Below are 23256 nucleotides of genomic sequence, written 5' to 3' on the forward strand. Positions count from 1 at the left end.
AAGTACATCTACATTGACCCAAAAGGGTCTTTTTTTCATTTAGAGCAATTTTTTTTTCGTAAAATCACGATAACTCGTGATGTTTATAAGCAAACCCCTTATGTATACATATCAAAATTTTTGTAATTGTCTGCTCTACAACTTTGTAGAACATTGTTACACTCTAAAAAATAACCCTGCAAAGTTAGAAAAAAACACGAAATTCCAAAATGAAAAATTTTGTTCAAAATGAGAAAATGATCCCAATGTAGATTCGAAAAAACATTAAATTTCCCATGTTCCAAAATTTTTTACAGTCGAGTAACGGAAAATGGGAGAATTTTGAAAACTTTTTTAGTGTTTTTTTCGATGAAAAATACGTTTATTCGGAATTCTGAGTACGCCATCAAATCGGGCGTCTAATTTTACATAAAAGTCCCTTTGACACCAAATTTCTATCTCATCACCGTTTCAGGCTGCAAATTATTGAAAAAACACCTCTTTTTTCGCATGTTCAAAAATGGAAGGGGTCGTACGGCCGTCACGAGATATCAAAAAACGAACCTTGGATTCGTGATCAGGGACAAAAGTTACCCCTTAGGACAAAGTTTCACGCAAATCGAAGAGGGGTCGGGGCAACTGCTGTGTGAGTTGGCGGAGAATTACCCAGTAATCATTTTTATTTTATTTTTTTTTTTTTGGCGGATTTAGATGCCAACAAATCCATCTTTTTAGCTACAAGCTCCTTAAAATTTTCGAAAACAGTGAAAAAAGTCGATTTTTTCAGGCTATAAATTCCCCAAAAAATTAGGGGAACAAATAATGCAATATTATCAAGTATCAACCAGAATTTAAACCTTCATCGAAAAATTTGGCAAAATTGATTTTAATTAAGTTGGAATGCATTTAATAACGTTCATTTGTGCATTTTACATTATCAAAGTCTTTTTAATCCTCTACCGCTCAAATTTTTATTTTTCCCATGTTCAGGAGGTCATTTTGAGCACCTTTTGTTCTACGAAAAACTTTACTTTTCTTGTCTAAATTTAGTGTTTTTATTTGCATTTAACTTGCCGATTCTACCACCTGCTTCATTAAATTTTGTCTTTCTAATATTTTTTATGTTTTCACAGAAAGTTTTTATTTTTTTTTTCACTTTTTTTCTTTAGAATAACTTTATGATATTTGAATTGTAAACAAATGCACAGAGGCATAGTCTGGAACACTACAAAAATTATTGCCTACCGCCATTATTGGAGGCTGTTGCTAAAATATATTAAGGTTTAAAAAAACATTTTTAGCAGTAATTTGCAAAAGCTATGAGAAAAATTCAAACCAATCCTGGATGTATATAGCACATTTTGAAGTGCTTCAAAAGACCATTCGAATGCATCTAAGAGAGTTGGAATTGATCTAGTTTTTTTTATGATTTTTCATGTTTTTTTGACACAATTGCTTCAATGCCCGTTTTACCCCACTTCCCTTTGTCGTAGAGGGCTCATATTTGGCATGAGTTCATCTTATTGGTACGTTCGTTTGAAGAGCCAGTTTTGGTTCAATCGAACGTCATTTGTCAGTGCGCATGAAACTGAAAAAATATCGAGTGCGGTACTAGAGTTTCAGTTCCAACATGGCGGCAAACCTCGTGCGGAACTAGCGCGAGTTTCTTCAAAGAAACGCTTTGACAGCTCTGAGTGCGGCACTCAGTGTGGAACTAGTCATCAAACGAACGTACCATATGTATAGCATCTCGATACGACTTGTTACACACTGGTGAAAAACTCGCTCTTGTTTCGGAACATGGACATTGTAATTGACTTAACTGAACTAAGGTTTGACTAACTCATATTTGATTTAAAAAAAACTAAACTAAATTAAATCCTTAAAAATAATTAGAATGAAAAGCGAAAAGTGAAAAACAAATTGAGTCTAGTTTTTTAATCAACTTGAAAATGTTTTGTTGATGTAAATAACTTCTTAAGTATTTATTTATTTCATTTTTTGTGATTTTTTGCAGTTTTTACATTATGAACATCACGAATCAATCTTTTTTTTTTTAAATAATTAATATAGATTTTCAAACATATCCAAGAGTCATCCGAAGAAAACATCCAAGTCTCACTGTCATGAGGGCGCCATGAACCCCGCGCCAGGACACGTCCCTGGCGCAACCCCGCGTGTATCATTAGCCGGTACATGTCGACTTAATGTTTGCATGATTCGACCGGAATGATATCATAAGTGGGTAATCGAAACCGAAACCAGTATCGAAAAGTCCATAGCGCACACGACCGAACGCGTAGCATGGCTTAGCTGGGCCAGCAGCTGGTCAAATATTGGTCAAAAGCCGCACGCGCTAAGCCAACTCTTGTCCCGGTCAGTCAGTCTAGTCTAGCTAGTACACAGTTGACCGGTAGTTAAGCGAGTTGGTCAGTCAGTCAGTCGACCACCAGCTTAATCATAGTAGTCCGCACCGGGCGCTCAGCCAAATATTGACCCGATTCTGCAGACTCTCGATTCACTTTTGGATAAGGTTCAGAACTTGAACGCAATTGATCACAACGACTGATTAGGACATTTTCAAATGTGTTCCCTCAACGTGGAGTTGCGTACGAGTCCTAACAAAAAAAAAACTCAAAGTGGCGTAACTTTCTTGGCCTTTGCCACCGCGCGCCGTTAGAGTCGTTGAAGTCGGTGTGGTAGCTTATGATTACCTCCGGTTCAGTGAACGTTGCGTTGCGGGCTTTTGATGGCGTCCCGCCGAACGTCGATGTCCAGTGGCCGCCACCGACGGGGGTCGTTTAATCGGTGCGCAGAAATCTTTCCAGTTGTATCAATCAAAATGTTTTCCCCCTTCGTTTCGATTGGATTATTTACGCAGTTGTGACTTTTTTGGATTCGAAAGCGTTGGGTTAGGTTAGGTTTAGGGTAATGGTGCGTAGACGCAGTTTCTGGCTAAGAGTTGACGACTCTTTGGGTGAGGAGCGTGGGGGTGGAAGCTTTGAGCTTGTTGCTATTATGTTGAAGTTGTAATTCAATATGTAATGGATTAGCGGTACAAAGTTGTTTTGGAAAGAGTTAAAATTTGAAGCATTTTTATTTGTAACTCAGATCATAAATAATAGTGTTTTATGTTTAATTTAAGAGCAACACTGGAACGAATTCAACAACACAGAATTACCGGATTAGTTTACATGATTTCTTTCCGTGTAGGCAAAAACATGTACTTAACATAAAGTGGGGGCATCCCTAAACCACGTGATCACTTTGGCAGGGGAGGGGGAGTATGGCGGTTGTCCACACTGCACTTTTATTTTTTGTTATTTTAACAACAAATCCGATCCCAATATCAGTTGAAGCTATTTTTCCATTACAAAAAATGTTACTCCAAAGTTGGTTTGGCTTTAACTAGTATCAGACCGATAGCATTTTTTTATGATAACATTAACTTTTATTAAACCCTCATGCAAAAATGGATTTTTCTAGAACATTAAATAACACTTTCTGTTATTTCAACAGTATTTGTTATTGAAATGACATGAATTTAGTTACTACCGTCTGCCCGGGTACGCCTTTTAAGCACATAAAAAAATAGCGGTAAATAATGATAAATGCATTTAAATTATGTTAAATTAAGTCAAATCAAGTTATGCTTAGTCAAAGTAAATCAAATCAAGTTTTACTAAGTAAATAAAATTAAATTTAAATTTAATATGTAAATTTGAGCTCAGTTAAATTTGATTAAAATAAGAAAAAAAATGTGGAAATTAGTTAAATTCAGTTGAGTTGATTAAATTTAGTTAAAAATTTGTTAAATTTAACTAAATTTAGTAAAAATGTGTTAAATTTAGTTAAATTTTAATAAAATACATTAAAAATAAGCTTAAATTTGATAACATTTGGATAAATTTGATAAAATTTAGTTGAATTAAGTAGAATTGAATTTAGTCAAATTTAGTTCCAATTTGTTCAATTTAGATGATTTTGCCCATTTTTTTTAAATTAAATTGTTTTATAAAATTTTTCTTAAAATTAAATAAAATTTCTTAAAATTATGTTAATTAAATGAAATTAAGAAAAATTTATTAAAATTAAGTAATATAAAGTAAAATTAAGTAAAATTAAGTAAAATTAAGTAAAATTAATTAAAATTTAGTAAAATTAAGTAAAATTAAGTAGAATTAAGTAAAATTAAGAAAAATTAAGTAAAATTAAGCAAAATTAAGCAAAATTAGGTAAAATTAAGTAAAATTAAGTAAAATTAAGTAAAATTTATTTAAACTAAGTAAAATAAAGTAAAACTAAGTAAAATTAGATAAAATTAGGCCGATGCAAATATTTAAAAAAGTTTTTGTCCTTCGGCCGAAAAATTTAAATAGCAAACCAGAGTCTTCACATAAAAATGAAAAAAGTGTTTTAAAATGCATTTTACACTAGTTCAGTTGTTTTGCAATCATTAGTTTTCAAAAAATCTAAGATCTGACAAAAACAAAAATTGTATCGAAAAAAAAGATTTTGCATCGAAAATTTTCAAAAAAACCCAAACATGCTAAAATGATTTTAAACGCAGAAGAATGTATTTTAATTTGATTTCAGTTGGTTGCACATGAATTTTCATTGAAATTTTGAAGTTTATTGTAAAAATATTTTTTTGCCCCCTGATTTTTCGGGCCAATTTTGAAGGGGGACAAAAACTTTTAAAAATATTTGTACCAGTAAAGTACATCTTTCCCTGTTCCTGAGGGGAACACCCTTGAAGAGTATCGGGACCGGCATTTACAAAGCGGGGTTCAGTGGCAGTTTCATTCTCAACTTAATGTTAACATGTTAAGGTTAATGTTAACATTCCATAGGTCGCCTCCCTAAGGTGTCCTGATAAGGTCCAGTTTGTGACGATACACTACATTCCCTTTACTAAGCAATCGATTCCAGAAGGGAAAAGATCACCAGTTGTGTTGGTCCGAGCCGGGATTTGAACCCCGATCTACCGCTTACGAGGCGGAAGCGTTACCACTGGGCGACGTGGCTCGGTCAATTTGTACCAGCCTTAGGTAAAATTTAGTAAAATAAGTAAAATAAGTAAAATAAGTAAAATAAGTAAAATAAGTAAAATAAGTAAAATAAGTAAAATTAAGTAAAATTAAGTAAAATAAAGTAAAATTAAGTTGAATATAGTCAAATTTAGTAAAATTTAGTAAAATTTAGTAAAATTTAGTAAAAATTAGTAAAATTTAGTAAAATTTAGTAAAATTTAGTAAAATTTAGTAAAATTTAGTAAAATTTAGTAAAATTTAGTAAAATTTAGTAAAATTTTGTAAAATTTTGTAAAATTCTGTAAAATTTAGTTAAATTTAGTTAAATTAAGCTAAATAAAGTACAGTAAAATTAGGTAAAGCAAAGTAAAATTAAGGGGTAATTCTCCGCCAACTCACACAGCAGTTGCCCCGACCCCTCTTTGATCTGAAACTTTTTGTGATTCTCTTTGTTTCGTCATCCGTGTCTGTCGCGTTTGACCATGAACGGCCATGATCAACGACGACCAACTTATTCAAAACTTTTTTTTCGTAAAATCGCAATAACTCGTGATGTTTATTAGCAAACCCCTTATGTCTATAGATTAAAATTTTTGTAATTGCTCTGATCTATAACTTTGTAGAACATTGTTACACTCTAAAAAATAACCCTGCAAAGTTAGAAAAAAAAAATACGAAATTTTAAAATGATTTTTTTTCTAAATGAAAAAATGACCCTTCTGGGTCAATGTAGATTCGAAAAGTAAATTAAATTTCGCATAAAATGACATGTTTCAAAAATTTTTACAGTCGAGTAACGGAAAATGGGAGAATTTTTCAAACTTTTTAGGTGTTTTTTCGATAAAAAATGCGTTTTTTCGGAATTCTGAGTGCGCCATCAAATCGGGCGTCTAATTAAACATAAAAGGTCCTTTGACACCAAATTTCTATCACATCACGGTTTCAGGCTGCAAATGATTGAAAAACACCTCTTTTTTCGCATGTTCCAAAATGGAAGGGGTCGTACCGCCCCTCCGTCACGAGATATCAAAAAACGGACCTCGGATTCGTGATCAGGGACAAAAGTTACCCCTAAGGACAAAGTTTCACGCAAATTGAAGAGGGGTCGGGGCAACTTTTCCCGATTTCGTGTGAGTTGGTAAAGAACCCTAAGTGAAATTAAGTTAAATTTAGTAAAATTAAGAAAAATTAAGTTAAATTAAAAAAAAATAAATAAAATTTATTAAAATTCAGTAAAATTAATTAAAGTTATGAAGAATAAATTAAAACTTAGTAAAATCAAGTGAAATAAAGTGTTTTTTTTTTTCATAAATTTAGGCTTAATAAAATTTACAAAATTAAGTTAAATTCAGTTAAAATATGTGTTTTTTTTATTTAAAGGAACCTCCATGACACCCCCACAACAAAAAGCTCATAATTGGGCCCCTGGTAGTGGTCTACTTGAATGCTTAGCTAACAAAAGTTAGTGTGAAAGACGAAGGCGAACTAAATTTATGCGGAGAACAGTGTTTTCGAAAGAAATGCTAATATTGGTGTGTAATGAAGATTAACTACTGTTTATACTAAGGATAAATCTCAATGGAAAAAAGTTTTTCCTTTTGAGGGATCCACAAAACTAAAACAAATTAAATGTTTAATTGAGTTAAATCAAGTTTAATTGAGAATAGTTTAGTTTAATGAGGTTAAATCAAAAAAATGAGTTAAATTAAGTAAAAATAAGTTTAATTATTTCATAATAAATTTTATTATTTAACTCATATATAGAAAGGGTTGGTTAAATATAGGTAAAATTTAGTAAATTACGTTATATTAGAATAATTGAAGAAAATTAAAATAAATTGAGTATAATAAAGCTAAATCAAGTTAGATAAAGTAAATTCAAGATGAATAAAGCTAGATTAGGTTAAATTTAATTCAATTTTGTTAAATTAGGAACATTTTTTTAAAATTGAGTATAATTTGATTTTGTATGTTTAGTAAAATTTAGATATAATTATTCAATTACAGTAAAAACCAGCCAAATTAGCAAACATTTGAAATAAGCAAGCTGAATTTGGTTATATATAAAAACGAGGTAAATTTAGCTCAATTTAATTAAATTTTTGTAAACAAAGTTAAATTTAGTAAATATCATTTCAATTTTGGTGAATTTAGTCAAATTTAGTTGAATTTATTAAAATTTTGGTAAAATTCAATGTATTTGGATTTAAGGTTTGATAGAGTAAATTTTTAAAATGAATTAAAAATTTATAGGATTTTCAAAAATTTTGAATAAAATAAACTGTAAAAAAGTGAAGTTTTGTTCAAGTTAGTGAAACGTTTAGTTTGTTTTATCAAAACTTTGTTTAATTAAGTTTAGGCCGTTGCAAATATTTTTCAAAGTTTATGTAACCCCCCCCCCTCTCCCCCCCCCCTTCAAAGTTGCTCTAAATAATTAAGGAGCAAAAAAATATGTTTTCTTCGAAAAACTTCAAAATTTCAATGAAAAATAAAATTTAATCAACTGAAAACCAGTTCAAATGCATTTTCCCGCGTATTTAATCATATTAAGCATGTTTGAACTCCTTTGAAAACATTTTAAATTTTCATGAAATAGCAATGTACAGTCCCACGAAAAGTTTTTTTTTATTTTTGCGAAAAATAAATCCGTCAATATTTTCAAAACTAATGGTTGGAAAGCAACTGTACGCCTGTAAAATGCATTTTAAAACACTTTTTTTATCCAAATGTTGAAACTTAGGCTTGAAATTTATATTATAAAAAAATATTTGCAACGGCCTTAGTTTAATTAAGTAAGTAGTTAGTAGTTAAGATTTTTTTTTTTGTATTTTTGTTATTTGGTAGAACTTACCGAAAAACGTAGCAAGAACAAAAAAGAGTTAAATCATTCAAAAGTCTGGGTGAATAGTTTAAAAACTTGCTGGGCTAACCACAAAACCACCCAGAATACCATTAAATTTTGCTAAAATCTCTTATAGACTTTTTGTAAACATACAGCTTTTGAGACTGACAGCTTTTTTCCAGCTTGCAAATAAGTAAAATTCACTAATAATATTGTTAGATATACCATTTTTTTAAGACCAGGTTAAAGCTGTAAAATCAAGGATTTTTTTAAGGATTTCTAACTGCAAAAAAAATCATGGTTGAAAAAACTACTTGTTTTTACACTAAATTTTAGTAAGATACACGGTAAATGATTTTTCTAAAATTTTCCAATCCGTAAATCGCACTTCATGAGTCACGCATGTGCCCTGCAGCAGGTTTAGCTGCTGGTGTGCCGTACAACTGTCTGTGCACCGTGTCGATCTCTACCACGGAGGGTGTCCCTTATTAGTGGCTTGTCACTGCGAGCGAATTATAGACAAAATTATCTGATTTAATTTTTAATCAGCTGCGCATAAAATCGCACCAGTTCGTTTCTTGGCACGATTGCTCCACAGCAGCTCTGGCTCTGGCGGCACACACACGTATGAAATCCGAGGAACCGTCATAAATGTCGATTTCTCATACCCACTTCGGGATAGCATTATAGAAACTCCACAGCAGCTCTGGCTCTGGCGGCACACACACGTATGAAATCCGAGGAACCGTCATAAATGTCGATTTCTCATACCCACTTCGGGATAGCATTATAGAAACATATTTATTAGGATGTAACAAAATGTCACTTTTTTGCGGGCATTTCAGGGCATGATCCCCTAGGTGTACTGAGTCAGAATCCCAAATATGAGCCCGATTGGTTGCGACAGGACCTGGCGCTCCGGCTTCAAAGTTTAAATGGGATTTAACCCGTAAAATCGGTGCGTTTTGGTTTTTGCCATTTTTAAGTCTTTCAACGATTTTTGGATTTTTCAAAAACATCATGAGCTTATAGTTTGTGTTTCAGAGCACAACTTTGCCGAAGACTGTGAAGAGATTTGATAATTATTACTGCTTGTACATTGATTTGAAAATAAAAAAACTTTTTGCCATTAATTTCTTTGATTTGTATTGGCAACACTTTCTTTGAACACGCGCCTCCAGAGCCAGGCGTCGTAACTATAGCAACGAGAAAACATCCAGCGTACAACGGTCAAAGTTTGACACATGGAAAGAAAATTTGGATGTTGTGCTTATGTTTTCGATGGTGCCGGTGGATTCAATCACCGGTGCTGCTCTTTTAATCTGTCGTAGATTCCTGTATTCTATTTGGCAGTGACTCGCAGGATTTAGTTCTAAACCCACCTGGTCCTGTCATTAAGGGAGCGTTCCCGTGTGGATCTTTTTCGTCTCGACCAGTTGTGGTGCTGGGGGACATGTTAGCGAACCTATGCTCGAACATAGTGCAATTGGTGTCTAATGAATTCGCAAAATATCTAGCCAGAGAACTCTGCTGTATGAAAATAGTATTTACTTATGTTGTCAATGCAATACATTAATTTGTTTATGACCGATTTTATTGCCAAATTGCCATAACTCTTTGATTGATTACAAAGCGAGTGAAAACTCTCACTAAAATGCGCGTCTCTCGAAATATCTTCCGGAATACGGAATATTCAAAATGCACACAACATCCGTGCGTGATAAAGCGCTTTCCAGACAGCCGCGTTAGTTGGCACTCGAGCAAGGTTTAGAATCGGTTCTGCCTGGGCATCCAACTGAACCCTGAGAGTCAACCGGAGAGCTTCTTCCAGTTCCATAAGAACTTTAGTTCTCAACAATCACAACAACAAAAACAACAACACGACGCTTGGACAAATACATGCCGACCTGTCGCGACGCCCGTAGCATGCGTTGCATAGTTTGCCGAAAGCGCGCCTCAAAAGCGAGTGTTGCCAGAACATGTTTTAAGTTATCAGAAAAACAAGAGTAAAGATTTGGTAAATTCTGTACCATTTTTCAGAGCGGTCAAATCTCTTCGCAGTCTTCGGCAAAGTTGTACCCTGGAACACAAACTATAAGCTCATGATGTTTTTGAAAAATCCAAAAATCGTTGAAGGACTTAAAAATGGCAAAAACCAAAACGCACCGATTTTACGGGTTAAATCCCATTTAAACTTTAAAGCCGGAGCGCCAGGTCCTGTCGCAACCAATCGGGCTCATATTTGGGATTCTGACTCAGTACACCTAGGGGATCATCCCCTGAAATGCCCGCAAAAAAGTGTCATTTTGTTACATCCTAATATTTATATGCTCCCTTCCCGTCGTTGCAAAGTGCCACCACGCGCGCGTGTGCGATTCGAAAAACTTTGCTCAAAAGGCCACAAGATCAAAGCGCTACCGTTTTGGCGCGTTTGAACTTTTCCTTTTTCCCTTTTAGGACCTACACCCGGTAAGATCTCTACCTTCCTCCTCTCACCACCCACAACTCCCTTCTTTGGGACTTATTGGCAGACTTCATTGAGTTTTTTTTTCGCGCCAACCGGCTTGAAAACCCTGACGCAATCGAACACGTGGAGTTCGCACTTCTGGGCCAAGTTGTGATTCCCGGGAGGGTTTTGCACTTTGCGCGGGGTGGCCTTAATACATCTCTTCTGTTCCGTAACGGGGGGATGGTGCACTTTGCAGTTGAGCCGATTTCCCTGAAGTTCATTACGCTAATGTGATAGGCTTGAAGGGATTGCACTTTGATGTGTCGGAGATCGCTAAAATCAGTCTACCATAACCAAATGACGCAGGTCATATTTGGTAAAACACCTGGTTCCACTTTCAAAAGCTTGTCACAGTTCGAAGAAAGTGCTTCAGCCCATATAACTGCCCTGCCACCGATTGTGACCCGCGAAGATCATCAATCATCCGGGAGCTCCGGGCCCGTTGATCTGTGGGACCACCGCGAACCAACTGGTTAAATCACCACAATTCGCTTGTATATCTTTATCCCAAATCCCAAACTCCACCAGTTCGATCGGGTGGCCCCAAATTCGCGCTAAATCGACCGAACAAATTCACCTAATTTATTATGTTGACGCTTTCGAGTGCAGGGTGACGCCCGCCCGCCACTAACGGCTCAATCAGTCAAAATATTTGCTGCTGAAATTAAACACCGCGACCGCCACCACCTGGCCCCGAGTCTTCCGCAGCAGCCGAAAATTTCGAAGGTCCTTCACTGGAGTGTGTCGGGGGAAAGGTAGCCGATCGATCAGATCTCCGCGGGGGTCGTCCATACGTTCGTAGACGGGCCACTCGAGCATGCTTGTTTTGCGTCAGTCAGGAGGTTTCGAAGTTTGCTAATAGTTCACCACCACCAGCAGCTGGTTCTGACTTGCTGGTTAACCTGAAAATTGAACGATCAAAAAGTGTGGCATTTTGATTAGTACCGTCGATTGGAATGTGAAATGTTGATAGTTATCGACGGGTTGGAGAGGTAGCACAGAAGTCAGCAGCGTTTGACATTCGAAGAGGGTATGTTTAAAAAATTCCACGCACTTTTTGGAATGTTGTGGCCACCGTTTAGTTAGGAAGCAGGTTTAAAAACTGGAACAAAGAACATTGATGTACAGTCATCCCTCATATTCGGAACAGTTTAGAGATCTGCCAATGTTCAACAAATCATAGAAAATTGATAATTGAACATAATGATTTGCTTTTAACTTCATGTGAAAGCTTTTTTTGCGATCTTTCGATTGATGTATAGACCGGCTGCACATTTTTATGTTTTATATCAAGTTTATGAAGAAAAACATTGACATTAACATTACGATGTAAACAAACTTTTTTTTCTCACCAGGAGCACATATTTTTTACAAAAAAATGACTTTACACTCGGAAACCAATAAAGCTCAAGCTTAGTGGTGTTTTAAACATAGTCTGATAACTTTTTTTGTGAAAATATCAGGTAACTTCAGGTGTTCCACAATTGTTGGAGGCACAATAACATCCCACAATTATGGAACAGGCGATTTAGAGGCAGTGTTTTGCTGCTGTGGATAAAATAGTATTGAAATATGTTTTTTTTTAATGGTACTATTTTCACTAGTGAAATAGCAAGAGAATGCCCAAATAAAGGTCCTAAAAATAGCAGGGACGACAGAAAAGTTGCATTTTGCATCCTATTGACAAATTACCACAAAAGTGTTCCAAATTTGTGGGTGTTCCGAATATGTGGGATGACTGTACTCAATATTTCGGCAATACCAAATAAGTTTTGTTATGTGCGCCGGGTACTTTAGACATTTTTTCCACACTTTTTTTTTTGTATGTCATCTGTTGACAATAAATAGGAGCTGTCCAGCTATCAGCTCTTTAACGTAAACTTACAGCATCTTTTTAAATAAATTTGTTAAGAATTCGAAATTGGCAAATTGGGTGGAAATAGAACCAAATCACTGTCCTTACAAACATTTGAAACTATGACCAGAGAAAAGTAACATAAACTTTGCAAAATCTTTGCAACGGCCTCAAACGATTTTTTTTTTCATCTTTTGCTGTTCCTGAAATTTTCTGTTGAGAACGGCTTTTTGATTCAGTTCGTGTTTCAAACCTAACAGTTCTTCTTCAGGATGCTATATTTACAATTCAGAGATTGGGAGAACCTTTCAGCTGAGATAATTTCATAAGCCTTTCAGATTTTGCTAGTTGAGTGCTCACTTAGGAAATTTAGTATGGTTTTTTAAATTGATTCAATTAAAATAAAATGAATAAATAATCAAAATGTTAGGGATCTTTCAAGCGTTTTTTTTTACTTTTAAATAACGACTTCCATAATTGCCATGGGTTTTCTTTTTGAGTTATTAATTTTGGTTCCCCGATAATACTTTTACATAATTCCTTCTGCAAGAACTTTAAAATTGAATAACTCAGTTTGGTAACGATTTTTTATTCCTTCCTCCATTCCTAAATGTTTTGAAAATGATCATGCACGGAGAGACTGGCCGGGGCAAATCTAAGAAAATCTTGGTTAATTTAACTAAAAGTATGGGTTAATTTTTTACACAGCTTTTTTTCAACAATCGATTGTTGATTTTGTTAACCCGAAATTGCTGACCACCGGTCATTAAAATTAACTAAAAAAATACTTGGAATTGCCATTTTTGTTGGTTAAATGGCCGAAAAAAATTCTAGCAGTCGACTGCTAGAATATTTTTTTCAGAAAATTAACTAAAAAATTCATGTTTTCAGCTGAAATATTGTGGAATAATCTGTTAAAAACTGGCTGGGAAATGTTTTTCAACTATTTTTCAACCATTTTTTTTCGTTGTATTAACCGAAATATTTTTGCATGCAGCAAATTATTAGTATTTTATAACAAAACATTTCTTAATTAGACATAATTTATGTAAGTGTTGAAATATATTTTCTTTAATTATCTAACAATATAGGCTGGGCCGAATTTCTAGCTATATTTTAACTATTGTCTTACTTGAATACAGAAAAATATTCGTACATGTAGTCAATAATTAGCTGTTGTTAGCAATATTTTTATTGAATTTGCAGTAAATTTTGTAATAATGCCTCACAAATTAATGCTGAGTGTTTTTATTTTCGCAATTATTCTGCCTAAAAATTCAAAGTTTTGTACTAATTTGTTTTTTTTTTTTTTGCATGAAGTTGTTAAGTTACTGTTAAAAAGCATCAAAACAAAACTTTTTTTTTTAACTGTTGTTATAAAACATGTAAAGTTTGATTAATGTTTTTAAAAAATACGATGCATTAAACTAAAAATAATGAAAAAGCATATTACAAATTTTGTTAAACATATTAAAAAAAGATGTTTAATTTAACATGAATTTCTGAAAAATAGAAATCGAGCAAAATTTTCACCAAGTTTTAAGCTTATATTTTTATTATGTTGTATAAAATTAAGTGTTGTATCCACTTACCATCACTGTGAAATCATCCGATAAGTCATCATCATCTACAATGGTCTCAGGTTTAGTTATTTTTCTTGTGGTTGGACACATAATTTTGCTGCAAATAGACATGTGACATGTATTAGTAATTTAATACAAAATTCTTAATTTCGGCTATAAACTGAAAAAAGGAACGTAAATAAATGAAATTATATTGAGGAAAGAAGAAATATCAATAATGCTACTTACCAAGGTTGCATTATTTAACAATTACTTTTGGCAACAAACTTTCATTGCATTTGATTCAATTTATACAACGTACTCCGATTCCTGAAAAAAATATTTTGAATTTTACTTACCAGTTTATTGAGCAGTCATATTGCAACAAAACTTTCAAGATAATAATTATCTACTTTTATATATTTTAGATATTTTTTTTTATATTTTACTTCATCTCTATTTTTTATGTTGTTTATGTTGCGTACACATGGCATTTCTATGTATTTTATAATTGATGATTCTGAAAAAAATAATGATTCATTAAGATTTTATCCGTCGTAAGCACGAAGCTTTTTAATTATTCAGTTTTTTAATAAGAATCACATTAGATAGATTATTGTGCAAAAATAAACCCATACTTACTTGGATTAACCAACATTTTGTTAAATTTGCTCGGGCTGCTCTATCCGTGAAGAGTCGGCCCACATTTTCCTTCTTTTGCCCTCTCGTTCCATCAAACATTCTTCTAACGTGTTCAACTCACTCGCATTGGAGGTCCTCATGGCGAAGGTTGTCCTCTTGCTCTTCATAGTTTATCACCTGCAAAGAAATCATCAACAAACCTACTCACCAATTCCACCTCCCCAGTTGCGACACTTTGATTTGCCACTTCAACATTAGCCAAATAGTGTAATTTTCACCATTCACATCCTCTCACTTCATAATTAACAACACAAACTCAACAAATCGACCACTCTCGTTCGAATCCTCACTTCAAATGACAGACGTGAACAAACCCAAGTTCATCTTTTAAATATTCAACCAAATGTTAATTATATTCAACCAACAAAATTTTGATTTTCCTAAAACCAAAGCTAACAGTCGAGCACGTTCATTCGAGTTCGGGAAATCTGTTAGCTTTTTGCCTCTAGCATTTTCAACAAACAGGTTATTAAATTAATACTAAATTTTAGTTATTTTAGCGGAATATTGGCAGTAACAAGTACGTTTTTGTTAAAATTTACGAAAGTAAAATCAACAATTTTAATTGTTAAAATTTCTGGGCACGGTCTCTCCGTGTGTATCAACGAAAAAATGGTTCAAAAAATAAGGAAGGGAAACAATTCTTTTTTCCAAAAAGTTTAAATATTTTAATGAGAATGACGGTCTGACAACTTAAGAAAATAAAAATATTTTTTTCGACGATGATAATAATTTAACATTCATAAATATTTGGTAAGTATTGGCTTGTTAAATAGTAAAGTTTTGTTTTTGCAATTTTTTTTGCGTTATATGATATATGCAAAAAAAATTGCAAAAACAAAATCGTCACTACTTTGATAATTTAGGAACAAATGATGTTATCATAAATCATCAACTGAACTGTTTTATAATGCTTTTCAGAAAAAAAATTAATAAAAATATTGAAACCTTGGCTTGTGATTTGAATATTTTTACTTCTCAATGGACCATTATAGTCACTATTTGAAAAGAACACTTAAAAAATCAATTAAAATTAAACTTTTTCTGTACTAAAAATTTCAAAAAGTCGTACTTTTGATTGCAAATTTAATTTTACATAAAAAAGTAAATTTCTAAATCTTGAACAATTCTTTTTAAAATCTGTCAATCTTGACCATTTTTAAATTTTATATTTTTTGGTTTGGCTCAAACTTACGTACATATTCGAAAATATTTAAATTTTGAATGAATTTTCTGGTCAATCAGGTGTCTTCGGCAAAATTGTAGGTTTTGTTGAGGAATATTCAGAAAAAATAGGTACTCGAAAAAAACATTTTGCCATTTTTTTTTTTTTTTTTTTATTAACTTTTTGGACAATGCTTCAATTTCCCAAAATCCGTATTTTTTTTGATTTTCGAGATTATTTGATATTTTTTAGGGGACAAAATTCGCAGCTCTTAAGCCATAGAGAGGAATTGTTAAAAATTCAGCCGCTAAGTTATGAGTTTTTGAAAAAAATAGTGATTCTTGGAAAAAATAGTGATTTTTGAAAAAAATATAGTGATTTTTGAAAAAAAAATAGTGATTTTTGAAAAAAATTGTGATTTTTGAAAAAAGAAAATCTAAATTTCAAAATTACGGATTTTGGAAAGTTTAGCATTTGTGAAAAAAAATATGAAAAAAAAATCGACAAAATGTTTTTTCCGTGTACCTATTTTTACAGAATAATCCTCTCAAAAATTGTACGGAACTTTGTATGGGTCATGTTTTTATGTTTTTATGTTTTTATGTTTTTATGTTTTTATGTTTTTATGTTTTTTATGTTTTTATGTTTTATGTTTTTATGTTTTTATGTTTTTATGTTTTTATGTTTTTATGTTTTTATGTTTTTTATGTTTTTATGTTTTTATGTTTTTATGTTTTTATGTTTTTATGTTTTTATGTTTTTATGTTTTTATGTTTTTATGTTTTTATGTTTTATGTTTTATGTTTTTATGTTTTTATGTTTTATGTTTTTATGTTTTTATGTTTTTATGTTTTTATGTTTTATGTTTTTATGTTTTTATGTTTTTATGTTTTATGTTTTTATGTTTTTATGTTTTTATGTTTTTATGTTTTATGTTTTATGTTTTTATGTTTTATGTTTTTATGTTTATGTTTTTATGTTTTATGTTTTTATGTTTTTATGTTTTTATGTTTTTATGTTTTATGTTTTTATGTTTTTATGTTTTTATGTTTTTATGTTTTATGTTTTTATGTTTTTATGTTTTTATGTTTTTATGTTTTATGTTTTTATGTTTTATGTTTTTATGTTTTTATTTTTATGTTTTTATGTTTTTATGTTTTATGTTTTTATGTTTTTATGTTTTTTGTTTTTATGTTTTTATGTTTTTATGTTTTATGTTTTTATGTTTTTATGTTTTATGTTTTTATGTTTTATGTTTTTATGTTTTATGTTTTATGTTTTTATGTTTTTATGTTTTTATGTTTTTATGTTTTTATGTTTTTATGTTTTTATGTTTTTATGTTTTTATGTTTTTATGTTTTTATGTTTTTATGTTTTTATGTTTTTATGTTTTTATGTTTTTATGTTTTTATAATTGACTTTTAGTTTTTTTTTTTAATTGGGTTATCGATTCAATTAAACAATTTTCACTTAAGCCCCATGCAGAATGCAATTCAATTCCCTTGAGTGCACCAACTTTCGCACCAACAAAAATCCGCTTCTGAAAGCAACCCCCGTCTTCTTAACCCAGTGTTTTTCAACCTTTTGCGATCCATTCCCCCCTGATTTGCAAGAACTTCACTACCCCCCCCCCCCTCCCCCCCCTCACCTTATATTTAATTTACTGGTATCATTGCACAAACATAATTAATTTTTTAGGTTTGCAAAAAGATTGCAGTTTTCATAACAAAAAAAACTATAGAAGGTATTTGAAAACGTTTTATTTTAATAAAAAAAATGAAAAGCCACTATTCTGAACTTCTTTTCGTTTAAATTACAATAAAAAAATACAATTATAAAATATGCATAAATATTAAATAAAATTAATAATTATCTGTGGCAAAAGACAGATTACTCTAAAAAACGTGAAGAATTCAAACAAACTTAAATAATATTTGAAAAACTTTTTGTCAACTGCCAATTATTTAATAAAACATTCTTGTTAAAAAGTGTACAAAAATCTCACAGAAACCAACAAATCTGTCACGAAAAAATCTGCGTGAGTCCAAAAAAATACAAATACCTCAGAAATATTAAAAAAAAAAATCATTTTATTGTTTTAAGAAATGTAAAAATTCACAGAAATTGAAACTATAATAACTAACCCTCATTCCCCCCTAGAATGGCCACCGGTTGAGAAACACTGTCTTAACCAAGGCCCTGTCCAGCCCAATAGATGTATCACTGCCACTTTCGGTGCCTAATTTGTTCGATATGCTTCCAATTACCGGGGACCTCTCCTCGAAGTCTCGCTCTCTCCCTCTGTCCTAGCGGCTCGTGTTAACGGCTTGTTTGTCCAACCATCGGCAACCTGGTCCGGGTGCACCTTCACCGCGAGCTAATCACAATCTAGTTCAACTCTATACTCTGCCCTAGCCCTAGTCCGCGGCTGCGACCACAGTCCTCTAATAGATACCTCGCGCGGGCAAGAGTGGCCAAATCACACCGGGGAACACTTCCCGCACCGGGGACCTGGGTTGGGCCGGGTTTGGCCACACTTTCTGGTGGGGCATGATGATGCAGTTTAGGGTTCCCGCCCGGTGGGGGTGGAACTGGGAGAGGTCCGGCGCAGATAACATAATAAGCTAATAAAATAGACAGACCGCGAAACCTGTCCCTAAATACTTAAGCAGCGTAAAATATATCCGATTGTCGGCGGCGGCAATGACCAAGTTGGAGCTGGCCTGGTGTGGACCTGCGAAAGTAACTATTTCAAGCGAAAGGGATATGCTTAATCTGTTGGGCTGGTGTTGCAGTTGTGGTTGGCCGAATCCATGGCGATTTGCGTACTGATAGGGGAAGGATTTGATGATTGTGAAGTAAAACATTACTTTTTATGAAACTTTCCCCCTTCATTTTTCAGTGAAATTGACAAGTTTTCCAAATGTTTAAACTGACAAGGTCGATCCAATCAACTCAGTTTCTTTGTTTTGGCACTTTCCAATGGAACTCACCTCCACCCAAATCGAACGCAGCAACGCCAACTCATATCGCGTTAATAGCATTCTAGTTATCGTGAGCTCCTTCCCTCTCCCTCTCTAATCACAGACTAGTGGGCACGTGGATTTGGACCAACCGGACTCCGCGAACCAGCACGCGCGCCCTCACGCGGGCGCAACTATTTATTTTTATTAGGACGCTTTTTGTGAGTGTGTAATTGGCACCTTTCTGGCCCAACAATGTACTCCATGGTCCACGGGGACACCACTCTCTCGGGAGTGAGGTGGCCAGTGGCCACTTTACTTAAACCCTAAACACGTACTCGAGGGTGTTTTTAATTTATTGATTTATTGGTCTGCTTACGCTTTCAAGTTTTTCCACGAGCGCGGTGCTTTCCAGCCTTGGACGAGAGCAAATTTTGTGCCGGCATGCATCACGTGCACAGCCGCAAGCGCCACGGAATGAGTCATCGAGCACCGGTCAAGAGACCGGACAGTAGTCTAGGTTGTGGACAGTCTTATCAACAGAGCTGAAACAGAAATTGATTTTGACAAGAAGTGGCAGAGTTGATGTCGCAGAAATTATATATTTTCATAAAGCAAAAGTCCCTTTTTCAAATCAATCTTCAGCACATTCTCTCCCATTAACGCAACCAACCTCGGCGTCAATCGCACACACTTGCATTCGAATTTCCTTAGGATCATACTCCGGAGGATCTCGCAGCAAGTAGAAGTAGTTCATCGATCTGATTTCCCGGTAATCTGTGCCCTTCCACATCGGCCCCTGCAACTCATGATGGGCGTAGAGACACGTCAAATAGGCGGGGTCTTTCGTGCTTTCCTCGATAGAGCAATTCCTCACCACTTCCTTCAAATATTCGTCTTCATAGGTTATGTTTACCAGATGAAAATCACGCAGAATCTCCTGAGCATTCAAGCTTCCATCCCGTCTGGTGTATCGCAACCCCCGGAGAAGGCAAGCTTCGTGCTCGGCAAGTCTGGGATGATCCGTAACGGCGGTTTTTCTCAAGTTGCACAACTTTTTAACATCTTCCGGTTTGAAAAACTTCTTCTCACAGTGTCTGAAAATTGATTCGTTATGTCTTTTGATATCCTGAAAACAATTTGAAAAAATAAATCATTTTAAAAATAAATAAATACTTCACTCACTGGATTGTCTTTATAAATTGCAGCAGCAATGCTTGCATCTAACAGAAGCAACTTATTGACGACAAGTTTATGCTTTTCGTAAATTGGAAGATATTTGTTGAAGAAACTCGTACAACCCGTATCCTTAAGAGTACCAAGACCTCGAAGATCTTTCTCATACGCAAGAACGTCCCCTTTTTTCAATTTAGTGTAACTTTTGAACGCCTCGTATTGTTTCATGACGTTATCAGCCTGTAATTTAAACGTTAAACCACGCTGCTAACTCCCAACCAAAAAGATTCATCCACCTTAAAGGAATTGGTATCATTGTCAAACTGTTCCGCCATCGAAATGATGCACTTCACGTAGCAGGCAGTATCGACGTCATCGCTCGGCAGGACAAAGTTATCCCACAGCTTCAATTTGGTCAAATTATGACGAAAGTGGTCCTCCTGGCAGCGTGTGATGATGAAAAGCGTTTCTTCGGGAGATAGTGGTTCCCATGCTGTGGACTTTATACAAAGATTACTAAGAAGTTAGTGTTCTTTTTACAAAGCGACTCTTACTGTAACTGCACAAGCAAAACTAATTACAACAAGTAGTACCAGCTTCATCGTTGAGCAACAGATTAAGCTGAGCTGGAGTTTATAAAGCCTCAAAGTGTTTATTTTATCAGTTGTTCTCAACTTGTATCAACATTACATGGAGCATACAGATTGTTTTCTCATTTCTGCTTTTCTTGTTGCTATTTTATAGAGCAAGATCACTTTCTCAATTTTTAGAATAAAATTGGATCTAAATAGCAAATGAAACTTGAATAATAAAAAATAAAAAAATAAATGGAAAGCCTACAATCACACTGTTTCAAAAGGAAATAAATACAAGTTTCAAGACTTTTTTTTTTATTTTGCAATCCAACATTCAAAGTTCGGGAAAAGGTAAAACGATGATGATATTGAAAATCAAATTGAATTAATTTATTTTCGACTCTTGATAAATTATGTAATAAGGGTAATTCTCCGCCAACTCACACAGCAGTTGCCCCGACCCCTATTCGATTTGCGTGAAACTTTGTCCTAAGGGGTAACTTTTGTCCCTGATCACGAATCCGAGGTCCGTTTTTTGATATCTCGTGAGGGCGACTTCCTTTGAACATGTTTTTCAATAATTTGCAGCCTGAAACGGTGATGAGATAGAAATTTTTATGAAAAAGACGCCCGATTTGATGGCGTACTCAGAATTCGAAAAACGTTTTCATCGAAAAACACTAAAAAGTTTTAAATTCTCCCATTTTCGTTACTCGACTAAAAATTTTGGAACATGTTATGGGAAATTTAATGTACTTTTCGAATCTACATTGTCCCAGAAGGGTCATTTTTCATTTAGAACAAAATTTTTCATTTTAAAATTTCGTGTTTTTCTTTTGCAGGGTTATTTTTTAGTGTAACAATGTTCTACAAAGTTGTAGAGCAGACAATTACAAAATTTTGATATATAGACATAAGGGGTTTGCTTATAAACATCACAAGTTATCACGATTTTACGAAAAAAAGTTTTAAAAAAGTTGGTCGTCATCGATCATGGCCGTTCATGGTCACCCGCGACAGACACGGACGACGAAACAAAGAGAAACGCAAAAAGTAACTTTTTCAAAACTTTTTTTCGTAAAATCGCGATAACTTGTGATGTTTATAAGCAAACCCCTAATGTCTATATATCAAAATTTTTGTAATTGTCTGTTCTACAACTTTGTAGAACATTGTTACACTCTAAAAAATAACCCTGCAAAGTTAGAAAAAACACGAAATTTTAAAATGAAAATTTTGTTCTAAATGAAAAAATGACCCTTCTGGGACAATGTAGATTCGAAAAGTACATTAAATTTCCCATAAAATTACATGTTCCAAAATTTGTTACAGTCGAGTAACGGAAAATGGGAGAATTTTAAAACTTTTAGTGTTTTTCGATGAAAATACGTTTTTCGAATTCTGAGTACGCCATCAAATCGGGCGTCTAATTTTACATAAAAGTCCCTTTGACACCAAATTTCTATCTCATCACCGTTTCAGGCTGCAAATTATTGAAAACACCTCTTTTTCGCATGTGCAAAAATGGAAGGGTCGTACCGCCCCTCCGTCACGAGATATCAAAAAACGGACCTCGGATTCGTGATCAGGGACAAAAGTTACCCCTTAGGACAAAGTTTCACGCAAATCGAAGAGGGGTCGGGGCAACTTTTCCCGATTTCGTGTGAGTTGGTAGAGAATTACCCATAAAGAATTCCATATTTTAAATTCATCCATTTTGCATCATCAATTTAACATTTAGAAATAAGAATAACATTTGAAAATGTCTCAAAAACATGTTTGGAGTATTTCCCAAATGTTAGGCTTGATTGAAATAAAAAGATGTTTAATTGCAGAAATTTTGACAACCATTTCACTATTTAACAAGATTTTCCGATGCCTCAAATGAAAAATGAGAGCAACATTGAAAGGTAAAATCTCAGCAAACAGCAGTCAGATTAACTAAGTCTTTGAAAATTCAGTTGGATTTTTTTTAGCTTTTCGAAAATATATTGCAAAGGTGGTTTTGCCCCATTAACATTCCAACGCCCAAGGCTCCAAAAAAAGTTGGAACGGCAACTTCAACTCAATGGTTTTCGGGCATAACTCAACCAATCAAGATAATTCTTTTTTTCAGTAATTTGTTAGGATGTTTAGATGATCCTAAACTTTGCAGAACTTAATTTGATCAAATGTGTAATTTTTGCGATCAAAAACATCGTTCCAACTTTTTTTTTCGCGTGTAAAAAAAATCGCCGAAAATTCCGCGGAGGCAGTCGTTTTAAAAAAAAAGGTGGAACGATGTTTTCGGTCGCAGAAATTACAGATTTGTTCAAATCAAGTTCTGCAAAATTTTAGAATCAACTAGACATTCTTACAAATCACTGGAAACAAGAATCGTCCCGATTGGTTGAGTTATGCCCGAGAACCAGCGAGTTGAAGTTACCGTTCCACCTTTTTTGGGAGGCTTGAGCGTCCGTGTAAGTTGGACATGCGTTGGGCGTTCCAGTGTTAATATTTGAATTGAATGAAACAAAACTGATCATATGTTGAGAATTGTTAACCTTAAAATTTATACAGTCCAGACTCGATTATCCGAAGGCCCTGGCAAAATTTCACTTTGGATAATCGAATCACGAAAATATTTTTTTTTTCGTTGTCTTATTTTTGATTGCTTAGCTTAGGTGTGCCCCTAAACAAGTATAAAGTACTGTATAATTTTTAAATCCAAAATGGTAGTTAAAATGGCGGTGATGAAATCTTGAAAAAAATGCATTTTTCAATTTGATTTTTGAATTTCAATTGGGGTCGCAGAACTCGAATTGGATGTGCAGAAAAGCACAAAATAATTATTTTGCAAGAAAATAAAAAATAATTATTTTGTTCATGATTCGATTATCCAAAGTCCCATACTTC

The 23256-nt window shown here is 33.7% G+C and overlaps 2 protein-coding genes across 2 annotated transcripts in view; one reads left to right on the plus strand and one right to left on the minus strand.

The window, feature by feature from the left end:
• The window catches only part of LOC119766471, a 28446-nt gene extending 9287 nt beyond the window's left edge, over positions 1-19159 (plus strand). The window contains exon 3 of the mRNA XM_038251029.1: positions 19026-19159. Coding sequence (XP_038106957.1) covers positions 19026-19159 — 134 coding nt within the window. The remainder of the gene's footprint in view (positions 1-19025) is intronic.
• A 33-nt stretch (positions 19160-19192) lies between these two features.
• LOC6048505 (37 kDa salivary gland allergen Aed a 2) lies at positions 19193-20388 on the minus strand. The gene is made up of 4 exons (XM_038251030.1): positions 20341-20388; positions 20083-20286; positions 19796-20026; positions 19193-19739 (listed from the first exon to the last, which is right to left on the minus strand). Exons 1-4 carry the CDS (start codon positions 20386-20388, stop codon positions 19245-19247), a joined length of 978 nt encoding a protein of 325 aa, XP_038106958.1. The 3' UTR covers positions 19193-19244.
• Positions 20389-23256: the final 2868 nt, after the last annotated feature.

Source organism: Culex quinquefasciatus, chromosome 2, assembly GCF_015732765.1.
Source record: "Culex quinquefasciatus strain JHB chromosome 2, VPISU_Cqui_1.0_pri_paternal, whole genome shotgun sequence".
NCBI classification, from domain to species: domain Eukaryota; kingdom Metazoa; phylum Arthropoda; class Insecta; order Diptera; family Culicidae; genus Culex; species Culex quinquefasciatus.

Coding starts and splice junctions, on each gene's coding strand:
- LOC6048505 (XM_038251030.1), bottom strand. CDS start 20,388: ATGAAGCTGGTACTACTTGTTGTAATTAGTTTTGCTTGTGCAGTTACA. Junction 20,287..20,340: donor GTTTTGCTTGTGCAGTTACA/GTAAGAGTCGCT, acceptor CTTTGTATAAAG/TCCACAGCATGGGAACCACT. Junction 19,740..19,795: donor CAATTTATAAAGACAATCCA/GTGAGTGAAGTA, acceptor AATTGTTTTCAG/GATATCAAAAGACATAACGA.